Here is a 22,187-nt window from a genome sequence, read left to right as displayed (position 1 = left end):
ATCTTACTACATAAACGAGATGAGAACCAGTGAAAAGATGAAAGGCAAGTTGAAAGGTAAGTTAGACCTGTCCGATGCGAGTGATTCAAGTGTCCTCTTTCCAGGTTGATCTCTTCTTCTTCTCTCTCACAGGTTTCGGCGCCGCCACTAGCTGCCAGGGAGTAGGTGTTTTCAGTAGAGGTAGCTCTATCTCGTCAGCTGCCGGTAGCCATGAGGGAATGTTGATGGGATTAATTCCTAGAAGCTTCCAGGCTTTCTCCAGGTCTCTCGGGTGTTTGATCGCTACTTGCTGGTTCCCTTTAGAAAATTGCAGGCCAAACGGGAAAAGCCACTTGTACTGTAGGTTGAGGTCGCGCAGTTGGGTCAAAAGTGGCCTGAAGAGGCGTCTTTTAGCCAGAGTGGAGGCTGCTAAGTCCTGAAAGAGGGCCACTTTAGCGCCTTCATATTCTAAGTCGCCATGTTCTCTCGCTTTGCTGAGGATGGCTGCCGTGTCGACATAGCTCAGGAGCCCGCAAATTATGTCTCTAGGTGGGTCTGATGGGGCTGGCTTGGGCCTAAGGGCTCTGTGCACTCTCTCGATTATCACTTTTTCAAAGCGGTCTGCCCCTAATAGCATAGTGAATATCTGCTGCATGATGCTTGGCAGCGCTTCTGTAGCCCAGGATTCAGGGAGGCCTTTTAGCCTGACGTTTTTGCGGCGACTCCTGTTTTCTTGGTCTTCCAGCATCAGGAAGGTATGATTTATCTGGTTGTCCTTGGCTGTTAATTTGCTCCTTACCGCCTCAGCAAAGCCCACTAGTTCTTCCTGCCCCGACTCGAGAGCTTCCACCCTGTGCCCCACGTGGCGTACCTCTGCTTTGATCTCCGAGAGCTCCTTCATGACCGGGGCCAACGCTGCCGTGATCGTTCTTTGTAGCACTGCTTGTGAAATCTCAAAGCGTGAGGAGCCGGGCTCGTGGTCTGACGGCGTGTCCGAGTGCTCTGAGGCATCAGAGGGCGAGTTGCTCGGCGCCATCTTGTGCCGCATGCACGCGGGTCTTTCTGGGCTCGTTTTTTCTCTAACAGTTTTATGTGCGCTGATTTGGGAGCGATCGACTTGTCCCCGGTTACCTCCGGGACCGCTACCTCCGTACTTCACCATTTGCCGCTGCTTCTGCCCAGTTTACTACGGGTCTCACATGTGTAGCGCACGGAGCTCCGGATTTATGCTGCCATCTTCCGCAGCGGTCAGCTCCGCCCCCCTAATGAGTTATTTATTTATTTGTATATGCATTATATTATTCAAGTTTACTCAGTGATTTACATCAATAGCATATAGGTTTCATTATATATAAACCTGCCTTATGTACCTATGTATTGAATTATTCATTTATGTATTTAATCATGCATAATTAATACTCAATCATGTATTCAATCTTGTGATATTATACGTATTCTTAATTTGTTTCATGCATCTATTACCATTCATATGACTGTTTTTATGTCTTTGTGTTTGCATAGAGTTCTTTTAAAACACAAATAATTCACTTTTATCTACTTTTTGTACTATATATGTACCTTCCCCCTCCCCAAATACCCTTTTTTTTATGTTCCCCCAGTATCTATCCACTTGAAAAAGGAGTCATTGTAGACTCCGAAACGCGTTGTGTTCCAGAGATACGAAATAAAATACCCCCGTTTTTGGATTCATCTTGTGTATGTCACCTATCTGTGTGCGCCGAACTGAGACAAGTACCTTTCCTGCTCTATAGACGCTGAGGTCACTATGGCGTTTATAGGATCAAACAGACGGAATTGTGATTAGTCGCGATGCTGGCTGTTACGGTGGGATCCCGGCTACTGCGTAATGCCTGGGCTCAGAAGCGGAACTACCCGCATCCTACGACGTAGAATTATGTCAGGGTGTGCAAAGGTGTTAATATGCTTGATTTATATTGTATTTTGCATGGATATATACAGTAAATAAATCTTTGATATAGTGATGTTAAGGTGGTCCTTCAATTGGTCTCTAGCCAATTTCAGATCCTCTTCTACCTGCAGGGCCTTAGATCTCTTATGTTGTCTTTCTAGGTCTGAGATTCTTTTTAGCAGCCCCTCTATTTTCGCGTTCCTTTTTTTCTTAACCCTAGCTCCCATCTCCATTAGGCGACAACTTTCTGACCTTCCCACAGGGTTACTGGATCTAGTTCAGTATCGGCGTTGTCAGTGAAAGATTTGGACATCTTAGTTGTTAGTTCCGCTACTAGAGACTCGTCTCCAAGAAGCGTCTCATTTAGTCGCCATGTCCACTCTTTAGCCGGGATATGCGGTAAGAGGAAGGACATCAAAAGAGGCGCATGATCAGATATCGTGCTTGGTCCTATCTCTACCGACAAGGCCTGTTCAATATAGTCTGATTGTACGAAGAGGTAGTCTAATCTCTGCCATGTGTTGTGAGGGACAGAGTGGAAGGTGTAAGATCTATCCCCTGGATGTAAACTTCTCCAGGAGTCCAACAGTGAGAGATCCCCCAGAGCCACCTTAATACGCTTTATAGCCCTAAAAGAACAAGCAGAGTGCCCAGTGGAGGAGTCCTCTAGCGGATTCAGCGTGACGTTCAGGTCACCTCCTACTATAAGGATTCCTTCTGCGAATAGCTTAATTTTTTCTAAAATGCTACACAGCCACGCGCATTGGCCCCTATTTGGCCCGTACAGTGAAACAAAAGTAAACATCACTCCCCCTAATAGACCTTTTACTAGAATGACCCTTCCCTCAGCATCTTTGTATGTATCTTTTAATGTGAAGGGTGTGTTCCTATGGATCCCTATGGAGACTCCTTTAGAAGCTGCAGAAGAACTGCCGCTGTGGAACCACTGATCATACATCTTAAGCGGTAGTTTTGGTATCCTATTTTCTTTAAAGTGGGTTTCCTGAAGTAAAATTACTTCAGTGTTAAAGCGCCGTAATAAGAGCCAAAGTTGGGATCGCTTACCAGGGGAGTTGAGACCTTTCATGTTCCAGGAGGTAATCTGAAGGGTCGCCATCACATTTGTATCATGGGTGTGGAGTCCAGTTGCGAATTGCACCTCTTTGCTCTACTTGGTTGTGTTACCTGAGGGGGAAGGTAAGACCAGGAAAAAGGGGGAGGGGGGGGGATGGGAGGAAGCTACCACCTTGTTACCATGAACATGATCTAGCAAAAGACACACAGAAAACAATGAAAAGAACAAGTAAACAAATGAAACAGACCCATGATCTCTCTGTGGGTGTTTCGCGGTACAGGTGCATAGAGCTCCCACTTTTGGAGAGTGGTCTATACAACCTGCGACAATGCGCCTGAATGCGATGGGGGGCACTACTAGACTGGGTAGTCGCATCGCCATTTTAGGCGAGACCTATTATCTGCATAGGCCATCAGCTAATAAGTAAAACTGGGTTTTGGGCTGGATAGTGTATCTACGGTCCCAGGTGTTTTACCGAAATTTCGTGCCAGCTTAGACTTGTTGACCGTCATATATACCTACTGGGGCAAATGGTGAATAAAAATACTAAGCTATGCAAGTGCTTAACTTATTAATGAGATAATAACATTTAAACAAAATACCGCATGGCGGCTGAGCATCTTACTACATAAACGAGATGAGAACCAGTGAAAAGATGAAAGGCAAGTTGAAAGGTAAGTTAGACCTGTCCGATGCGAGTGATTCAAGTGTCCTCTTTCCAGGTTGATCTCTTCTTCTTCTCTCTCACAGGTTTCGGCGCCGCCACTAGCTGCCAGGGAGTAGGTGTTTTCAGTAGAGGTAGCTCTATCTCGTCAGCTGCCGGTAGCCATGAGGGAATGTTGATGGGATTAATTCCTAGAAGCTTCCAGGCTTTCTCCAGGTCTCTCGGGTGTTTGATCGCTACTTGCTGGTTCCCTTTAGAAAATTGCAGGCCAAACGGGAAAAGCCACTTGTACTGTAGGTTGAGGTCGCGCAGTTGGGTCAAAAGTGGCCTGAAGAGGCGTCTTTTAGCCAGAGTGGAGGCTGCTAAGTCCTGAAAGAGGGCCACTTTAGCGCCTTCATATTCTAAGTCGCCATGTTCTCTCGCTTTGCTGAGGATGGCTGCCGTGTCGACATAGCTCAGGAGCCCGCAAATTATGTCTCTAGGTGGGTCTGATGGGGCTGGCTTGGGCCTAAGGGCTCTGTGCACTCTCTCGATTATCACTTTTTCAAAGCGGTCTGCCCCTAATAGCATAGTGAATATCTGCTGCATGATGCTTGGCAGCGCTTCTGTAGCCCAGGATTCAGGGAGGCCTTTTAGCCTGACGTTTTTGCGGCGACTCCTGTTTTCTTGGTCTTCCAGCATCAGGAAGGTATGATTTATCTGGTTGTCCTTGGCTGTTAATTTGCTCCTTACCGCCTCAGCAAAGCCCACTAGTTCTTCCTGCCCCGACTCGAGAGCTTCCACCCTGTGCCCCACGTGGCGTACCTCTGCTTTGATCTCCGAGAGCTCCTTCATGACCGGGGCCAACGCTGCCGTGATCGTTCTTTGTAGCACTGCTTGTGAAATCTCAAAGCGTGAGGAGCCGGGCTCGTGGTCTGACGGCGTGTCCGAGTGCTCTGAGGCATCAGAGGGCGAGTTGCTCGGCGCCATCTTGTGCCGCATGCACGCGGGTCTTTCTGGGCTCGTTTTTTCTCTAACAGTTTTATGTGCGCTGATTTGGGAGCGATCGACTTGTCCCCGGTTACCTCCGGGACCGCTACCTCCGTACTTCACCATTTGCCGCTGCTTCTGCCCAGTTTACTACGGGTCTCACATGTGTAGCGCACGGAGCTCCGGATTTATGCTGCCATCTTCCGCAGCGGTCAGCTCCGCCCCCCTAATGAGTTATTTATTTATTTGTATATGCATTATATTATTCAAGTTTACTCAGTGATTTACATCAATAGCATATAGGTTTCATTATATATAAACCTGCCTTATGTACCTATGTATTGAATTATTCATTTATGTATTTAATCATGCATAATTAATACTCAATCATGTATTCAATCTTGTGATATTATACGTATTCTTAATTTGTTTCATGCATCTATTACCATTCATATGACTGTTTTTATGTCTTTGTGTTTGCATAGAGTTCTTTTAAAACACAAATAATTCACTTTTATCTACTTTTTGTACTATATATGTACCTTCCCCCTCCCCAAATACCCTTTTTTTTATGTTCCCCCAGTATCTATCCACTTGAAAAAGGAGTCATTGTAGACTCCGAAACGCGTTGTGTTCCAGAGATACGAAATAAAATACCCCCGTTTTTGGATTCATCTTGTGTATGTCACCTATCTGTGTGCGCCGAACTGAGACAAGTACCTTTCCTGCTCTATAGACGCTGAGGTCACTATGGCGTTTATAGGATCAAACAGACGGAATTGTGATTAGTCGCGATGCTGGCTGTTACGGTGGGATCCCGGCTACTGCGTAATGCCTGGGCTCAGAAGCGGAACTACCCGCATCCTACGACGTAGAATTATGTCAGGGTGTGCAAAGGTGTTAATATGCTTGATTTATATTGTATTTTGCATGGATATATACAGTATATATACAGTAAACGGCACCCTGTAACTTGCAATGTTTAGGGTGCGGTCAACATGTTATGTATTTCCTAAAAAGTCTGACCTATCATTTATAAACAGTTATTCCCAGCTGTGAACCCTGTAACAGAAAATAGCACCCAAATGTACGAAACACCACTGTTATTTTGCAACACATAAAAATTTGATAAAAAGTGATCAAAATGTTTTACAGACCCTAAAAGGGTAGCAATAAAACCGTCATCATATCCCGAAAAAAAATGACACCTCACACAGCTCTATACGCCAGAGTAAGAAAATTACTAGCGTAAAAATAAGCAAAAAAAATTATTATTTTTTTGTACAAAAATGTTTAATTTTTTAAAACCTATATAAATTTAGTATCCATGTAATCACACGGACCCAAGGTACTGATTAAAGTAGGAGGTGTCGTTTGGAGTGCACAGTGAAAGCCGTAAAAACAGAGCCCACAAGAAAATGGCACAGTGATTTTTCGTACACTTCACTGCATTTGGAATATTTTTCCCGCCTCCCAGTACATGGCATGGAATATAAAATACTGCCACTAGAGGAACAAAGTAAGAAACAGAAATATAAAATAAAAAAGGGCATCACCAAAAAAAGGGTTAAAGCCCACGGATAACAATTATAAAAGGATTACCAGTGACAGGACCTGGATCTAGAGAAGTTACTCTGGATTTGCATGCTTGATTTTGATGGTAGATTTCCATTAAAAATGAAAACAAAGACATACCTGGCACACATATTATTTTCTGGTAAGAGTGGGATTTCCAGAACTTTTGTGCTTGTTATAATAATCTCTTGGCTTGCAGTAGCTACAGTTTTCCCAGTTATTCTGTGCACCTGGTAAAATGCATGCGGCCTCAGATAACGCTCATCAGCTGTTCCAATGAACATCTGCAAGTTAACAGGCTTCTCTGTATAACCCGAGAGCTGAAAAACAAAACATACATTGGAGATCAAAATTAAAGAACAATGTATGAGCACTTCAGAAATAATGTAATCTCTATTAATCAACATTTGATAGATTTTTTGTAGGGATTACACCAAGCCGCTAGAACTGTGTTTTACAAAATTACCAAAGAATATCAAGATGAAAGCTATATTTTGCAAAACATGTCACGATCATAATTAGAGAACAGCAATGACTGTAGCACAGAGAAAAACTGTAACTAACTTTTCTGAAGGTTACAACTGTCAATAGTCAGAATATGTATTTTATGTGAAGTATGCATGCTTATATAGTAGAATAATTATACTAAGCATATATATTTTTTGTAATCTTGTAATGTATAGCATTACAATAAATGATAGATGCCATTTAAAGGGAACCTGTCACCGGGGACCTCATTTTCACTAAAGATAGGTTGCAAAAGCCCAATATAGCGGCATTGCAAATTTGCTTTTGTGCTTTCTCTAAGCTCTAACTGACATGGCTTCCAAACAGAATCCTTTGTTTAGTCCCAGGGGTTGGGCTTTAGTTTGGATACATTTTAGGAGCACAAAGGTGGGGGCCAAGAATTGAGCAGTCTGCAGCACAGACAAGTCACATTTTCATTCTTGAAATGCATCCAAACCAAAGCCCAACCCCTGTGACTACAGAGAGGATTCTGTCAGAGTGCAAGGTAAATTATAGCACACAATTGTATTGTAACGCAAATGCTTAGAGAAAGCAGTAAGGCATATTTGCAATGCAGCTGTAATAGGCTTTTTGCCACCTGTCTTTAGTGAAAATGAGGTCCCTGGTGACAGGTTGTCTTTAACATTTGACAGGTATTATTCACACAAGAATGTACAATAATAATGGCATTATTTATGTATAGAATCTTTTGGAATTTCACTTTAACATGTGCTGTGTTGTGATGCCATGATAATATGATGTCATGATAATATGATGTCATGGTAATATGCATGTCATAATATATGGTGGGTTATATGGTTACTATATTTGGTACATTTACCACAACGTCACATAATCATCCTCTTTTGTCCCCGTGTAGTTCCTCCCTTTTTCCTCATTATTCTATCACTTGCAGGGATGCACTGGTATGATTACTACACTTGACAGGAAACGGTTGTGTTGCGCTTGTATTGATAGTGCTCTTGTTGCTAATAATTGTCTTTTGACTTCACTTTAAAGAAAACCTTTCACCAGATTTTGACCCCCCCCCCCCAAGGTTGTCATAGTAACCAACCGTTGACCTCACAGGGGGAGACTCAAATCCAATATCACGGCTCCCACCTCCGGAAGCATTTACAGGATTAACATCCATGATCAGTGCCAGCACTGACCGTGTGTGTTACCGGTGGGCGTTTGCTGCAATATGACACAAACAACCACCTGGTACAGAGAGTGCTCAGCCTGGGAGCCGTCTATATCCTCCTGCCCTTCAATGCACGCCGTAATAGTACAGTGAGGGTGATTAAGGATGTAGCACACACGACCCTCTGTTTTTTATACTAATTTGTGACGAAAGAGTAAGATGTCCGTTCATGGGCGTTGTACTGCCCTACGTTTTAGTTTGTTACGGTTTAGGAAAAAATTTAAAAAAGATTTGCAAGACATTACATTTTGTTGCTCCTCTTTTTTTAAATTGTTGGAGCAAACATGTTTTTCTTGTACAATTTTGCTTGAAATTTGATTTTTATTGTATGTACTTTTTGTCAATAACAACTAAAAAAAAAAATTAAAAACTAATGTTGTCTGTCTCTCTATCAACGTTCCAGCAAAGCATTGTGTGGTATTTCTTCAAGTAAACAACTATATGTCTGTAGCTGAATATTGGTAGATGGTTGGCAAGTACTAGTTCCATACCAGCAGCATGGTAGTAGCAGCAAAAAAAATGGATATGCAGGACTCAAATCAGGTGAGTTGCATTTAAGTTTACAGACTGAATTTTTAACATTGCCGCCATGGAAAAGAACAATTCAAGGATAAGGGCAATGCTTTTTAATCTAAGGTTTTTATGAAGTATTTATCTTAGGTGGGTTAATTTTGTTAAAGATATTACAGTGGACTCAGACGCCATTTTACATATTGTCGGACATTTTAAAGACTCAGCATTCATTTCATATAACTTTGTGTAGTGATAACTAAAGTTTGGGTTTGTCCCTCATCACACAAAGACTTAGTGCTCACTAGCATCACCTAGTGGAAGGTATCCAGGCGAACACCTGGGAAGTTTCAGTATTTGCATGTAGCCAATAGTATTAGACTCCTTTGTGTGCTTACATCCAATAGTGTTACATTTCCTGGGTGAGAACACCCAATTATAGTTGTTGCTTTCCTAATTACGCGCCTTATGTAAAGTGCCTTATGGTTTTCTATAAATGTCGGTCCCTCAATAAACTTATCAGTCTTGTTTGCTAACTTCCTGCAAGGACAGGTCTTGTCTTTTCTTTCAAGTTAGTCAAATTCCAGCGCTGGACACAGACTCATTTAATTTGAAAGTCACCTTACAATGATTAGGGGTTTGAACCCCAGATAAAAATCTATAAGAATTTGAATGACAGGTTCCATTATGTTGAATAATCTATTTTATTAAAAAAAATTAAAGTATTTTTTTCAGACTATAAGGCACACCATCAATAAATGCCTGGTAAAACGTCTAAGTTCATATATAAGGCGTACCTGATTATAAGGATGAATGACCAGCAGGTGGCAGACCTGTCCACAGTTAAAGGCAGCTGTTGTCTGTAAGCACGGTTCATATATAAGGTGTACTGGACTAGAAGGCGCACCTTTGATTTCTGAGAAAATCAAAGGATTTTTTGTGCACCTTATAGTCCGAAAAATTCGGTAATAAGACTCCCTTGCACACAAATATTTTTTGGTTTTGTGTGCTATACGTTGATTCAACAGACAAATTAAGATGCACTATATGGACAATGTTCTGTTTAGAAAAGGGTGATAGGGTATTGAAATCTGTGTAAAAATCATAAATCCAGAGAAGACCTTTAAGAAACCCTAATCACAGCAAGGAAAAAGAAGCATAACTGTTTCATGCAACACATTATACAATGGCTAGGATATGCTAAAAAGATTCTGTCCCATTATAAAGTAAACTCAAAATTGCAGAATTGAAGCAGCTGACCTTAGATTTTAACACAGCACTATATCAACAATGTCAGCAGATTGTGTGTGCGTACAGGGAATAGAGCCAGCTCTCGTTTGTGTTTCTCTGCTGTTTCCATAGCAAACGCCAATGCATGCGTAAGCTAACAAAGGCAGAGTGACTAGAAAGGAAGCAGTGAAGGTCACAATGGGATAAAATATGCATTTATGTGGTAGGATGCATCAGTCTTATCTTGATAATCTGATAAAAAAATAACACATTTATATAATTCTGACAGTAAAAACTGAGCATCTATTAACTATTTAAAGTACAGGCATCGATATCTAAGCCCACTGCGACCTCTGCTGATAGTCTCTGGATGCTGGTAATTTGCTGAACTTTACAAATGCAATGATTTACAACCCCCCCCCCCCCCCCTCAAACACTACAGATAAACTGTATTTTATAACAAAAGTACTGGAAGCTGTACAAAGCAGCATTTATGGGTCATACACACATAATTTAAAGGGAACCTGTCAGGCACATAGAGCCCCAAAACCTTATTTGCTGTAGTGAGTTGCTATGCATGATGATGCTGAAGTCAGTCAGCAGCTCTTGTGAATTATAAAATGACCCCTCTCAACAGTCTGCAATGCAATCCTGAGTCAGGCTGTGGTAGATGTGCCTGACAAGTTACATTTAATATTAGATTTTCAATAGAGGCAATCTACCATCAAATTCAAGTATGGATTAACCATACCACAATGACTGTGGTAATATGCCTATTTCCTCCTAAAATAATCTTTCAAAATTATGCTTATTGGCCAAAGGCACTCTGGTGGACATTTCCGGTCTTTTCACAGGTTGTTTACAATGAGCAGAAAATATCTCCCAACCCCCTACTAGGGGGTTGCATAGGCTGACACTACTAATATCCTGCAATACATCAGTATTGCAGAGTATTATAATGAACAAGCAATCAGATGATTGCTTGTTCATGTCCCATGGTGGAAATGGTAAATAAAAAATAAAAAAATTTTAATAAAAAAAATAATAAATCAATAAAAATGGGTGTAATAATATAAAGAGACATAACAGTAAAAAAGTCTAAATCCTAACACAAACCCCACATATATAGTATCACTGCGTCCATAACAACCTGTAGAATAAAAGTAAATAATTATTGAACCCGCACAATGAACGCCGTAAAAAAGAAACTTAAAAACCCACCAGAAATTATGATTTTTACCTATTGAATCCCATAAAAAAATGCAATAAAAAGTGATAAAAAAAAGTGCTCCAGAATGATATGCTTCCAAAGTACAACATGTCCCGCAAAAAAACAAGCCATCAACCAGCTCCATAGCCAAAATATTCTTATGCCACTTGGAAGACGGTGATGCACAAATGATTATGTTTTAGTTGGCAAATTTAGTAAAATGTAAGAAAAAATATTCATGTATGGTATCCCCGCAATCGTACTAACCCACAAAATAAAGATAACATGATTATTAGGCTTTACGGTGGAAAAAAAAAAAAAAAAAGTAAAAAAATCCAGTACAGAACTGATGCTTTTCTACTCCTGCCCTCAAAAAAATATTCCTACATTTTCGACAGTAGGGGATACCAACCCCAAAATGGTAACACTGAAAAGGCATCTTGTCCCCCCCCCCCAAAAAAAAAAAATGTTGTCACAAGGTCCCAATAACGAAAAATAAATTAAATAAAATAAGCAGTGTCAGTCCCGGCCAACTCTGTAGGGGTTTGGGACATCAACCCACTCTGTGGGGGGCTCTGGAACCAGCGGCGGCCCCGGCCCACTCTGTGTGCTTGTCTGGCGCCGGCGTAAGCCCTGACCTCCTCTGTGGGGGTTTCTGGGGTCAACTTCAGCCCCAGATATTACTATAATTATCTCAAGTAGCTACAAAAACAGGGGCTGTAACAATTTTATTCTATAAATAGACGTCTATAATAATAATCATATTTATTTATATAGTGCCATCATATTTCGTAGCGCTTTACAGTACATATCATAGGGGATATTTACAAATAAAATAAGACATTACAAAAGTACAAACAGTCATATGGAACAATAGTTTAACACTATATAAGAGTTATAGAGTTTGCCAAGGAGGAGTATGACATTTTCAGTAACACAGAAATTACTCCTCAAAAATGGTGAGAGGAGTATTATTACCCTTCTGGAAAAAAGTTAGTGTGACCTCTGGCTGGCACTGTGCCTTTAAGATGACGTCATAGATGCCATCTTTCAGGCAGTGTCTACAGGCATCTCTTGCTGCCATAGCAATGATCGGTGTCCCTGAAGACGATGAAGGAAGGCAGGGTCGATCGTGGGGCAAAGACCCCCCAAAGGCAAGTTAAATACCCATGATCGGAGCCCACTCCGACCGCGGGTATTACACTGGGATGTCGGCTATTACTTATAGCTGGCACCCAGTGTGTCCCAATGCCGGTTCAGCTCAGATCTTAAGCTGAACCAGTATCAGCTCTGCCTCCGATAGCTGAGCGCCAAGTCACTGCACGGATGCAAAGCGGGAAGGGGTTGAACAGCTGTACATTCATGGCCATAAGTTTTGAGAATGATACTGCATCAGGTTTTATAAAGGCAATTTGCATATACTCCAGAATGTTATAAAGAGTGATCAGCTTAACAGCAATTAATTGCAAAGTCAATATTTGCCTCGAAAATGAACTTTTTCCCCTAAAACACTTTTCAACTTCATTGCAGGCCTGCTATAAAAGGAGCAGCTAACATTGTTTCAGTGATTGCTTCATTAACACAGGTGTGGGTGTTGATGAGGACAGGGCTGGAGATCAATATGTCATGATTAAGTAAGAATCACACCACTGGACACTTTAAAAGGAGGCTGGTGCTTGGCATCATTGTTTCTCTTCTGTTAACCATGTTATCTCTAAAGAAACATGTGCAGTCATCATTGCACTGCACAAAACTGGCCTAACAGGGAAGAGTATCGCAGCTAGAAAGATGGCACCTCAGTCAAAAATCTATTGCATCATCAAGGAATTCAAGGAGAGAGAGTCCATTGTTGCCAAAAAGGCTCCATGGCGCCCAAGAAGGACCAGCAAGTGCCAGGACGTCTCTTAAAAGTGTCTCAGCTACCAGCAGTGCAGAGCTTGCTCAGGAATGGCAGCAGGCAGGTGTGAGTGCATCTACATGCACTGTGAGGCGGAGACTCTTGGAGTAAGGCCTGGTGTCAAGGAGGGCAGCAAAGAAGCCATTTCTCTCCAGGGACAGACTGATATTCTGCAAAAGGTACAGGGAGTGGACTGCTGAGGACTGGGATAAAGCTTGTTCGGAGAAGACAAAGTGAGCGATACCACCAGTCTTGTCTCATGCCAACTGTAAAGCATCCTGCAACATTCATGTGTGGGGTTGCTTCTCAGCCAAGGGAATCGGCTCTCTCACAGTCTTGCCTAAAAACACATCCATGAATAAAGAATGGTACCAGAATGTCCTCCAAGAGCAACTTCTACCAACTGTCCAAGAGCAGTTTGGTGATCAACAATGCCTTTTCCAGCATGATGGAACATCTTGCCATAAAGCAAAGGTGATAACCAAATGGCTCAGGGAACAAAACAGAGATTTTGGGTCCATGGCCTGGAAACTCCCCAGATCTTAATCCCATTGAGAACTTGGTAAATCATCAAGAGACGAGTGAACAAACAAAAACCAAAAGGGCAACAGTTCATGTGAAAATATAATATTTGTGCCATTGTCAATACTTTTAGCCATGACTGTAGAGGAGATTTCATTACATTGTTGTCAACATTGTGTTTACAAACCACATGCATTAATGCGATGTTATCGCATGTGCTTGTTAGTGTGTTAATGCATGCTCTAACATTGCGTTAACGCTTGCATTTTTTAAACACAATGCTGACACCAATGTAATTAGGCAAATCTCCTCTTCAGCGGTCTTAAAACGCATGCGTTAAACGCAAACAAGACGCAACGTGTGAGTAATCAGGGAGACGAGCAAGGAGATTGTGTGCTGTCACTGTGGTGCTTGAGATAATCTATGTGCTTAAACACACAGGTCAGGGCAGTGCAGGAACACACTGCCTCATATAGTGCTGCATTCATCCCCCTCCCCTCAGAGCCCTGACACTGCAAAGATTAAGCCCTAAGGGTGATGTCACACATGGCGTTTTAGGCCGATTTTAGTTAGTGCGTTTTCAGATCGTAAAAACCGTATGCCTTAAAAACCGCATCAGTTTTAAAAAAACTGCATGTGGTTTTTGAAAACGCATGCGCTATTGTCCGTTTTTAACGGTGCAAATTTCGGAAAACCGGACAAAAACTCATGCATCAAAAACCGCATGCACTAACTAAAAACGCCCCAAAAATGGCCTAAAAACGCCATGTGTGACATCACCCTAAGGCTGCATTCTCACTAACGCAAGGGGGACATATTTACGTATATACGACCCCCATAGACGGCAATGGGCGCGCAGTGCGGTACCGTACCCCATACGGCGCTGTGCGCCATGTACCCCTATGGAGAGGGGTGAGGGTGAGCCCTGCTCTCCCCCTCCTCCTCTCCCGCGCGCTGCCGTGTGCCCGTGAATGCAGCCTAAGGATGATGGCACACGTGGCGTTTTTAACCCAATTTTGTCCCAATTAAGATAATTGGTCGAACCTGTCCAAAACGGATGCGTTTTCAAAAAATGCATGCCTTTTTTAAAGAATGCGGTTTTTAACCCCTTAAGCTTTATCTGAACTCCAAATGTTTGTTAACCCTTTCACGACCCGTGACGTAATAGCACGTCACGGGTCGGCCGCGGGTCCATGGAGAGGGCTCGCGGGCCGAGCCCTCTCCATAGCCGGTAAGTCTGTGCTGCATATTGCAGCAAAGGCTTACCGGTAACACCCGCGATCGATGCTAGCACCACATTGTAATGAATGAGGAGTAAAATCCCCATATACTGCCATATTGCAGTATGGCAGTATATGGTAGGATCGATCAGACAACCTAGGGTTAAAGTAAAAGTAAAAAAAAAGTTAAAAAAAAATTATAATAAAAAAACCTAAAAATTCAACTCACCCCCCTTTCCCTAGAACGGATATTAATATTAATAAAGAGTAAAAATCATAAACACATTAGGTATCGCCGCGTCCGAAAATGTCCGATCAAAATATAATAACGGTTTTTCGCTGCGTTTAACCCCGTAACGGAAAATAGCGTCCAAAGTCAAAAATGAAATTTTTTGGCCATTTTGGAAAATATAAAAAAATTAATAAAAAGTGATCAAAAGGTCGCACAGTCCTAAAAATGATAGCAATGAAAACGCCATCAAAAGTCGCAAAAAATGACACCACCCACAGCTCCGTACACCAAAGTATGAAAAGGTTATTGCCGCCAGAAGACGGCAAAATCAAAAAAAATTTTTTGTAGAGGAGGTTTTAATTTTTTTAAATGTATGAAAACATTATAAAACCTATACAAATTTGGTATCCACATAAAGAATAAAGTAGACCCAAAGAATAAAGTAGACATGTCATTTGGGGCACACAGTGAAAGCTGTAAAATCCAAGCCCACAAGAAAACGTAGCAAATGTGTTTTTTCACCATTTTCACTGCATTTGGAATTTTTTTCCTGCTTCCCAGTACGCACCATGGAATATTAAATACCGTCACTACGAAGTGCAATTTGTTACGCAGAAAATAAGCCATAACACAGCTCTTTATTTTGGAAAAATAAAAAAAGTTATAGATTTTTGAAGGTGGGGAGTGAAAAATGGAAGTGAAAAAAACTAAAAAAGGCCAAGTCGTTAAGGGGTTAACGGACTGCTTAAAAACTGCCTGAAAACGGCTCAAAATGTGTTTTGAAAAACACATGCGATTTTTTGAAGAAAAAAAAACACATGCGGTTTTTGACAAGTTTTACCAATTATGTTAATTAAAAATGATCGAAAACGAATGCATTGGACGAACTGCTTAAAAACTGACCAAAAACGGGTTCAAAACGTCATGCGTGGCATCACCCTCAGGTTGGAGAGAGGTTTTCAAAACAGGAGGTGAGCAGGAAGGGGTTAAGCTTCCTGCGAGCTCCCCCACTGAAGAGAACAGTCTCTCCATATACAAGGCAGCAGCAAGGTGCCCTGTCTGGCTCATGGGGGATGAGCGCAAGCAGAGGCTTCCCCAATCTGCCAGCAGCACTGCATACAGCCTTTAGTACAAGTCCCAGCACTCTGGGTCCCAGAGAAGCAGGGCATCAGGCAGCATGTGTTTTATACCTTTCAAAACCTACTTCCTTAACCCCTTCAGGACCACCATGTTTTTTAACCTTAAATCCAAGTGCGATTAAGAGATAAGTTCCTTCTGGAGTCCCTTCCCACCACGTGTGGGTGTCGATCCTTGCTATGAACTATTATCTTAAACTCTCTTGGATTTAAGGTTTAAAAAAAAAAAAAAGTGGTGCTGAAGGGGTTAAGGAAGTGTGATCCTGAAAGGTATAAAAAACACATGCTGCCTGACCCCTGCTCTAACTATCAGAGCCTATGAGATTCTAACACACAGATCTGCATCTGCATGGCCTAACAGTGATAATACCCTGCAATACTCATGTACCGATTTGGCAAGCTCTGTGCAGCGCTGCTTAATCTGTAATTCACTAATGAGCAATCATTTGATTTCCCATAATGGAACAAAGTAAAAAAAAAAAAAAATCTATAAAAGAATAAAAATATTCCAATGCTCCCATTACATAGAAAAAAGTGAAAATCATCACACAAAACCTACACATATGGTATTACCATGTGCATAACAACCCATAAGAATTCTCTTTATTTATACAGCGCCTACAGATTAAGCAGCGCTGCACAGAGCTTGCCAAATTGGTCCCATACAACAAAACGTTCATTAGTGAACCTGCACAATGAACGACTTGCCAAAAAGATGTGGGTTTCTCCATCTTGTCCCCTTCAAAAAAAAAAAAAAACCCAAAAAAACGAAATAAGCGATACAGGTTTTAATCTGCTCCAGAATAATTCTGGTGTAAAGTACAGCATTTCCTGCTAAAAATAAGTTCTAAATCAAGTGTTATACATCTAAAAACTATGGATTTCTAAAGAATCAATCGGAATTGTTATTCAGATTTTTGTTTGTTTTAACCCTTTCAGGACCTTGCCCTTTTTTGTTTTTTCATTTTCATTTTTTACTCCCCATGATCAAAAATCCATAACTTTTTTATTTTTCCATGTACAGAGCTGTGTGACGGCTTATTTTCTGCGTAACAAATTGCACTTCATAGAGATGGTATTGAATATTCCATGCCGTGTACTAGGAAGCGGGAAAAAAATTCCAAATGCAGTGAAATTGGTAAAAAAACGCATTTGTGCCGTCTTCTTGTGGGCTTGGATCTTACGGATTTCACTGTGCGCCCCAAATGACAGGACTACTTTATTCTTTGGGTCTGTGCGATTACGGGGATACCAAATTTGTATAGGTTTTATAATGTTTTCATACATTTAAAAAAATTAAAACCTCCTGTACAAAATTTTTTTGGGGGATTTTGCCATCTTCTGGCGCTAATAACTTTTTTATACTTTGGTGTACTGAGCTGTGGGTGGTGTCGTTTTTTGCGGATTTTGATGACATTTACAATGTTATCAATTTTAGGACTGTTCGACCTTGTGATCACTTGTTATAGAATTTTTTAATTTTTTTAAATGACAAAAAAAGTGCCATTTTCAACTTTGAGCGCGATTTTCCGTTACAGGATTAAACGCAGTGAAAAAACGTTATCATATTTTGATAGATCGGGCATTTTCGGACGCGGCGATACCTAATGTGTTTATGATTTTTACTGTTTAATTATATTTATATCAGTTCTAGGGAAAGGGGGGTGATTTGAGTTTTTAGGGTTTTTTATTATAATTTTTTTTTTTTTTTTAACTTTTTTTTATTTTTATTTTCAGTACTTTTCAGACTCCCTAGGGTACTTTAACCCTAGGGTGTCTGCACGATCCTATCATATACTGCCATACTACAGTATGGCAGTATATGGGGATTTTACTACTCATACATTACAATGTGCTGGTAGCACATTGTAATGCATGGGTTAACCCGAAGTAGCCTCGGGTCTTCGTGAGACCCGAGGTTACCATGGCGACGGATCGCCACTCCCCGATGACGTCACGGGGAGCGGCGATCCTCGAAAAGATGGCGGCGCCCACACGTGCTAGCACCGATCGCGGGTGTTACCGGTAAGCCTTTGCTGCAATATGCAGCAAAGACTTACCGGCTATGGAGAGGGCTCAGCGCGTGAGCCCTCTCCATGCACCCGCGGCCGACCCGTGACGTGCTATTACGTCACGGGTCGTGAAAGGGTTAACAAACATTTGGAGTTCAGATAAAGCTTTTTTCTTTTCATGGAAAGTATCGTATCGGTAACAAGTATCGCAATACTTTTCCAGGTATCGTAGTACACTCAAAATTCTGCCATCGGTGCAAAATTCTGCTATTCCTCTGCTATCATCTCCTCCCTCGGCCTATGTAATAATCGAAAAGCAGCAAGAAATGCAGGGAGTGCGGAGACCTGCCCTACTCATAGTAACTGCAGGTGAAAAGACATCACTGAGGGACTCTGGAAACACTGTGCTGGGCCCCTCGGGCTCATTATCATAATGTTAATGTTATTAACATGTTAATGTTATTAATGTTAATATATGGATAACATATATAAGAAGATTACTACAGTCACCAGGCCTGAGTCTATGAGCAAGTGTCCCTGGTTTATCATGATGGATTTTGATGGAACATTTTATTTACCCACTTCCTGACGTGTGACATATCTGTGCATCACATGTTGGCTGAAGGTGTATTGAGAGGGCAGCCTTGTTTTTTTGTAAAATTGCCTTAAAATTGTTTAAGACGCTTGTACAGTTGTTAACACAACCTCCGTATGTGTTCCGTGTCATTGCCTCCTTTATAGCACAACTCCAAAATGACCTGAGAAGTAAATATATTAAGAACAGCTAAAGAGGGGGGGCGTGTCCGGATGCCGAGGGAGTAGACTGGCCGGGCTCCGCCTCTACCCCGAAGCCACCAGGTACAGGGCAGGCCGGCAACCTGACGGAGGGACAGACCACCAGGCACACGGGATTATACAGCCCTGCACCCCTCCAGGTACCAGATGCCATCATGGCGCCCTGCAGGGCCTCATGTACCAGGGAAGGGGAGGACCGCTGGGTCCAAGAAGAGGACTGCCCAACAGTCATGGAGGGGGCCCAAGAGGGGACACAGGCTGACCTCCAGCACCTTTTAATAGACTTGGCCCCTCCATCAGGACCTGTGGGTCTGATGCACAGTCCTAACCCATCCATCATCCCTTCTACAAGTGCCTCCCCAGCTGCCCCCTTGCCACAGAGACAGCCTTCCACGAGGCAACCCTCATATCTGGCCCATGATGAACTAGCCACAGATTATATGGCCACTCCAAGGGCTCTGCGCCCTGCTTCTCCCTCCCAATGCTGGTCCTCACCACCAGAGAGCTCACCAGCCAGAGATCTACCACTACTGCTCCCACCCGATTGGTGGTCTCATGTTAATCAGCTACCAACGAAGCTGGACTTTCAAACTCTGATTTCTGAAGTAAAGGAGACCTGCAAATCAGCCATAGCTGAGATTCGCCAAGATGTACAACTGGTAGCCCAGCGGGTAGATGCTCTCGAAGATGGCCATGCCACTGCTCGCAAAGCTATTAATGCGCTTCAGAAACGGGTTATGTCTCAGGAAGAGACGATACAAGAATTACAATCTCATGTGGAAGACCTAGATAACAGGGGCAGGCGGCACAACATCAGGGTCCGGGGTGTACCGGAATCTGCGGGCCAAGAAGACACCTTCTCTATCCTGCAAGAAATATTCAACACACTCCTGGGGAACCCCCCGGACACTTCTATTAAAATGGACAGAGCTCATAGAGCCCTCCGACCGAAATCCAGTACTAACTGACCTAGAGACATTATATGCTGCATAACTGATTTTCTCCTTAAAGAGGATATAATGATGAAGGCTCGACGCTTGAAACGCATTGAATACCACGGAACACAAATCCATCTTTACCAAGACTTATCGTGGGTCACACTTCAACGTCGCAGAACCCTACGCCCCTTGCTGAAATTGCTGCAAGACCACCATATACCATACAGATGGTGCTTCCCATTCAGCCTATCAGCACGGAAAGATGGAGTGACCCTCACACTTAGAACACGCAAGGACCTCCCAGATTTCTGTTCCTTTCTGAACATCCCGATACCAGTAATCCCAGAATGGGCTATTGCCCCTCCGAATCCTCCCCTCTCTCCTACATGGCAGACGGTCCAACCAAGGAAAAAGGGAGGACAAGATCAATCGGCAGGTTCAAGAGGCTCTCGTAGCCCCAGTCAGCCCCTACAGTCGGCAGGTCCCTAGACTGTTAATATTGGTTGTCATTTGAAAATTTCCAGTTTTTCTTTATATGCAATTAGTATAAATGTTGAGGTAGGCATTGCTGATCCACAGTTTTTTAACAGGTCGGGGAGGGGGAGACGTCGCGGTACCTGACCCAAAACGTCTGCCACGACCCCCAACACCGGGTATGACCTTTGTCGCCCAGACACCCGGACGCAGAGGTATGGAACCCCTGCTTGGATAGGGTGTCATAGGTGTACCTGGTTGCCGGATCCCCGCATGGGGCGGATTAACCCCCGCCTCATGGGGGGGCTTGGCTCCACTCTCAGGTTTTTGAACTGTAATTTCGAATTTAAGTGCGTTCCCATGTTCCATTACCCCTTTAAAGTTGCTTTGTTATGGTTTATTGTACTTATCTCCTGTCTATTGACTATACTTCCACAGTTCACCGAAGGAGCAGCCTGGCTCAGTCACACAGGGGCCTCCCCGGGACGGGTTCCTGTGCCTTTCTTGTGGTCCGCAGATAAGCCTGTCAGATGCCCGACGAGATGGTGAGAATTCTGACATTGAATGTTAAAGGACTCAACTCCAATACCAAACGTAACTTATTGCTGCAGGAGCTGAAACACATCTATCGGACTCTGGGTCCTGTAAATTTGCTAGGCGGCTGTATCCGCAGGCCTACTTGGCTAACTCCCAAACTAAAAGGCAGGGGTGGCAATACTAATATCCCGTACCTGCCCATTCCTGGCCTCTAAAATACAGGCAGACCAAGAGGGTAGATACATTATAGTGCAGGGTGCTTTAGGGGGTCGACCTATTGTTCTTTGCAACATATACTCTCCAAACACAGGACAACTTACTTTTCTGTCTGAGATGTTGACACGACTGACGCACTTTAGAGGTACCCCCACGTTGATAGGAGGGGACTTTGATGCTCCTTTTTCGGAAAATAGAGACAGACTCTCAATACTGAATTGCCCCCTGACGCAACAGATCCACCGACTGGCAGTGGGCTTCAGAAAACTAATTCGACTATATGATCTGTATGACTTGTGGAGAGTGGACAACCCCACAGCTAAAGCTTATTCTTTTTTTTCCCACCCACACCATACTTACACCCGTATTGACTATTTTTTTGGCGACGTCTCTATTCTGAGAACCTTGCAGGAATCCACCATAGGACCAATAACATGGTCTGATCACGCCCCCTGTCAATCAGGAAAGGAGGCAGGGCAATGCAAGTAAAATTTAACATGCAGGGCTCACTTAGTGTGAAAGGTCTCACATCAAGCGATTTGAATACAAGTTTACAAACTGTTATTTTAAATTTGCAGTCATGAAAAGGAACCATTTAGGGATAAGGGCAATGCTATTCAATCAGTTTTTAATGAAGTATTTATTTTAAGTGGGTTCATTTAAATGGTTCCATTTATCGTGACCCATGTCTCCAACACAGATGTGAACCTAGCCAAACAGATAAATTCAATGTCAGCTTTCCATCCATATTTACATGCATTACACACAGATATATACACCTGCTCTTTTACACAGAAAGATTATAAACAAATATAGGCATGACTACTGTGTACACTACCTGCTATGATGGATCTGTTATCCAGGCTGTTCAACAGATGCCATCACTCTCCACTCCAAGGACAGAATTCCAAAATATCCCCCCCTCCAAAAAAACAAAAAACAAACAAAAAACTAAAATATTCAAATCACCCCCCCCCCCTTTTCCCACTAAAGGGAGAGCCCCTTTTCTGGCTCCTTCATACCCCCATAGAGCAGTGGTGGCGAACCTATGGCACGGGTGCCAGAGGTGACACTCAGAGCCCATTAAATGGGCACCCTTGCCATCACCTCAAGGTAGAGTTTGCCAAACAGGACTCAAGGCCTCTTGCAGTCCCAGGCAGCCCAGGACCCCAGAAGGAAGCTACAATGATAATCCAAACTTCTTCTCCTTTCTATTGGTGTCCTCAGGTGCCTACACAATTTAAACACGTGAAAGAGCAGGGAGTAATAAGTTACTGCTTAAATTTTTGCATTGGCACTTTGCGAAATTTGGGATTTCGTTATAGTTTGGGCACTCAGTGTTTAAAAGGTTTGCC

The 22,187-nt window shown here is 42.6% G+C and overlaps 1 protein-coding gene across 3 annotated transcripts in view; it reads right to left on the bottom strand.

Annotated features, from left to right (window-relative positions):
• Nucleotides 1-22,187, bottom strand: part of NFATC3 (nuclear factor of activated T cells 3) — a 141,194-nt gene that overhangs the window by 73,166 nt on the left and 45,841 nt on the right. For all 3 annotated transcript variants that reach the window (XM_072117782.1, XM_072117784.1, XM_072117783.1), the window contains one exon: nt 6,313-6,512. In XM_072117782.1, coding sequence (XP_071973883.1) covers nt 6,313-6,512 — 200 coding nt within the window. The remainder of the gene's footprint in view (nt 1-6,312; nt 6,513-22,187) is intronic.

This window comes from Engystomops pustulosus, chromosome 7 (assembly GCF_040894005.1).
Source record: "Engystomops pustulosus chromosome 7, aEngPut4.maternal, whole genome shotgun sequence".
NCBI lineage: Eukaryota > Metazoa > Chordata > Amphibia > Anura > Leptodactylidae > Engystomops > Engystomops pustulosus.
The sequence above is the reverse complement of the archived record's forward strand: the minus strand, read 5'-3'. Positions and strand labels throughout refer to the sequence as shown.